The sequence below is a fragment of the Phaethon lepturus genome, unplaced genomic scaffold (assembly GCF_000687285.1).
Source record: "Phaethon lepturus isolate BGI_N335 unplaced genomic scaffold, ASM68728v1 scaffold34842, whole genome shotgun sequence".
Lineage (NCBI taxonomy): Eukaryota > Metazoa > Chordata > Aves > Phaethontiformes > Phaethontidae > Phaethon > Phaethon lepturus.
In genome coordinates this window covers 1-2,101 of record NW_010524683.1, presented here as the reverse complement: position 1 = coordinate 2,101, position 2,101 = coordinate 1, and the positions used below count along the sequence as shown (strand labels likewise).

Sequence of the window (2,101 nt, the reverse complement as noted above, 5' to 3'; positions counted from 1 at the left end):
GCACATGGGAATTTTTGGTTTTTTTTCCTTTCTGGCTCCCTGCATAATTTTTTCCCCACTGTGGGCTTTTCAGCCCTGTTGTTCCACTGGTCTGAAGAATGTAGTAGTTTCATGATGAGTTTCATCCCCCCACCCCTGTGCCCTGAGACCTTTTCGGAGCTGCCAAATTCAGATTACTTGTGACCTAAATGGGATATAAACCCCATTCCCCGGAGAGGAGGAGTTGTTGCAATAAACCACAAACCAAAGCTGGAAGAGGCAGAATTCCTGGCCGGATTGAACCCCATTGCAGCTCCATTGGAGGCAGAAGTAGGAGTAACACAGGCAGAAATTAGGCACATGCAAATGGCTGGAGGGTCCTCAGTTTGCAGAACTGTGTGAGAATGGAGAGTGTACATTTGCTGTATTTTACATCAAACGTGCCTGGACTTTTGCATATATGGATTTTGTGTCTGCTTCTGTGATTCACTGCAGCTTCCTTTTCCCACTTTTATTCAGCTCGCTAAGTTTGCAGACTGCATCTGGTGGGGCTTCCTCTTTTGGGTGTGAGGTTGCTTGAAGCTCCTACTCATTTCGGTAGCGCATGCACCATGTGCTGCCATGGGCTGGAGCCAGAGCGGTGACAGGCACATGATGGGAGCTACCCCTCAGCAACTCTGGCCCCTTCCCAGATCTCCGATGGCTCCAGCCGTACCCTGCAGCTCCGCATGGAAGTGAGCCTTCTGTCACTGATGAGGCAAAGCTGGTACTTAACAGTCTCGTAAAACACCAATGGTTGCCACTGAATGGTCACAGGTTTTAAAGAATATGACTGTCCGGCAGCAGGGAAAGGGAATGGAACCTGCTGCCACAGCAGCATGATGGAATATGTTTTGAAAAGCACACATTTACTATGAAGGGCAGAGGACAGGAGGAGAAACAGGTAAATCTAAGTTAACACATGCATACTTAGGAGTGGTTGCAGTGTCCTACAGATGATGCTTCTAGAATATGAGCAGTGCAGGGAAAGTTACATTGATGACACAAGTGTTTCTTTTGAGAGACCTGAATAGTAACTTTATTTGCTGCACTGTGGCTTTCCCTGCCTGCAAGGGAGTGGAAAGTAATGTTCTGCAAAGGCTGCAGTTTCTACTAAATCCGGTCCAGCTTCCCCTGCATGCAATTAACATGGTTTTAAACAAATAATGTAGAATTAGCGCTCATTGCTTTGCCACAGAATCTCAACAACTTTCTGTTACATTACTCAACTTTAAAGGTTTGCAAAGTCTAGTAACACAAAACCACGGGCTAGTGGCCTGCATCTGTGTGGCTGTATGTACTCTACTAATATGGAAAGTACATGGAGTCAGCTCCTTCCAGACTTTATTAAGATTTGTTTGGCCACCTGTGTTTGCAAGGTCTGATTTCTTAAGCTGTCACTGCTTGAAGCAGGGGGAAATCCATATTACTTCAAACAAGCAAAACACATACTGAGCCATTTTGTGTCCAGGGTTTGTACAGAGGAATTAACAAGAATAATTGCTCTGCACATTAAGTTACAGCTTTGTAAATCCATGTTTGTGTGAGGCAGAAGTCTGCCCCGATGCTGCAGAACAAGTGGAGTCGTCCGTCTCCAGTCCTGCGGAGACGCTGTGAGCCTCTTTCGGGGTCAGCCCTTGGGCGCAGTTGCGCTCCTCTCAGTACACGGTGCACCAGTTGCTGCCTTTTTTTTCCGCCGCTGGGCATCACCCCGCCAGTGATGAGGAGAATCAGATCCACGAACCACCAGATCCCCAGTCCTCCGAGGGTTAGCAGTTTCCCCACAGCGGTCCCGGTATGGCCCAGGCAGAATCGATCCACTCCAAAGCAACCCAGGAAAAACGAGTAGAGCAGAGTGGTTATAAAATAGTGCCCAGTGTACCTGCAACGGAAGCGTTCAGTGGGGTTGTCAGGCACCCCGCCGGCCTCACCCCGTTTCTTGCGGCGGGGCTCCCTCCCGTGGGGGCCGGGAGAGGTGCAGGGGCCGGGTGAGGGGAGGGGGCCCTCCCGCCCCGGAGAACGCGGCCTACTTGACGCAGGGTCTGCTGCCCCGCAGGAAGCTCCGCGGCTCGGCGCACTCGAT

General features: G+C 50.1%; 1 protein-coding gene across 1 annotated transcript; it reads right to left on the bottom strand.

Moving 5' to 3' along the window:
• Positions 1-1,676: 1,676 nt before the first annotated feature.
• TM2D2 (TM2 domain containing 2) lies at positions 1,677-2,095 on the bottom strand (the record flags this gene model as incomplete). Its single annotated transcript, XM_010282529.1, is given in 3 exon segments — positions 1,677-1,715; positions 1,717-1,900; positions 2,049-2,095. Coding segments are annotated over 3 exon segments (270 nt in total), but the record flags the coding sequence as incomplete, so codon positions are not given.
• Between the last annotated feature and the right edge of the window lie 6 nt (positions 2,096-2,101).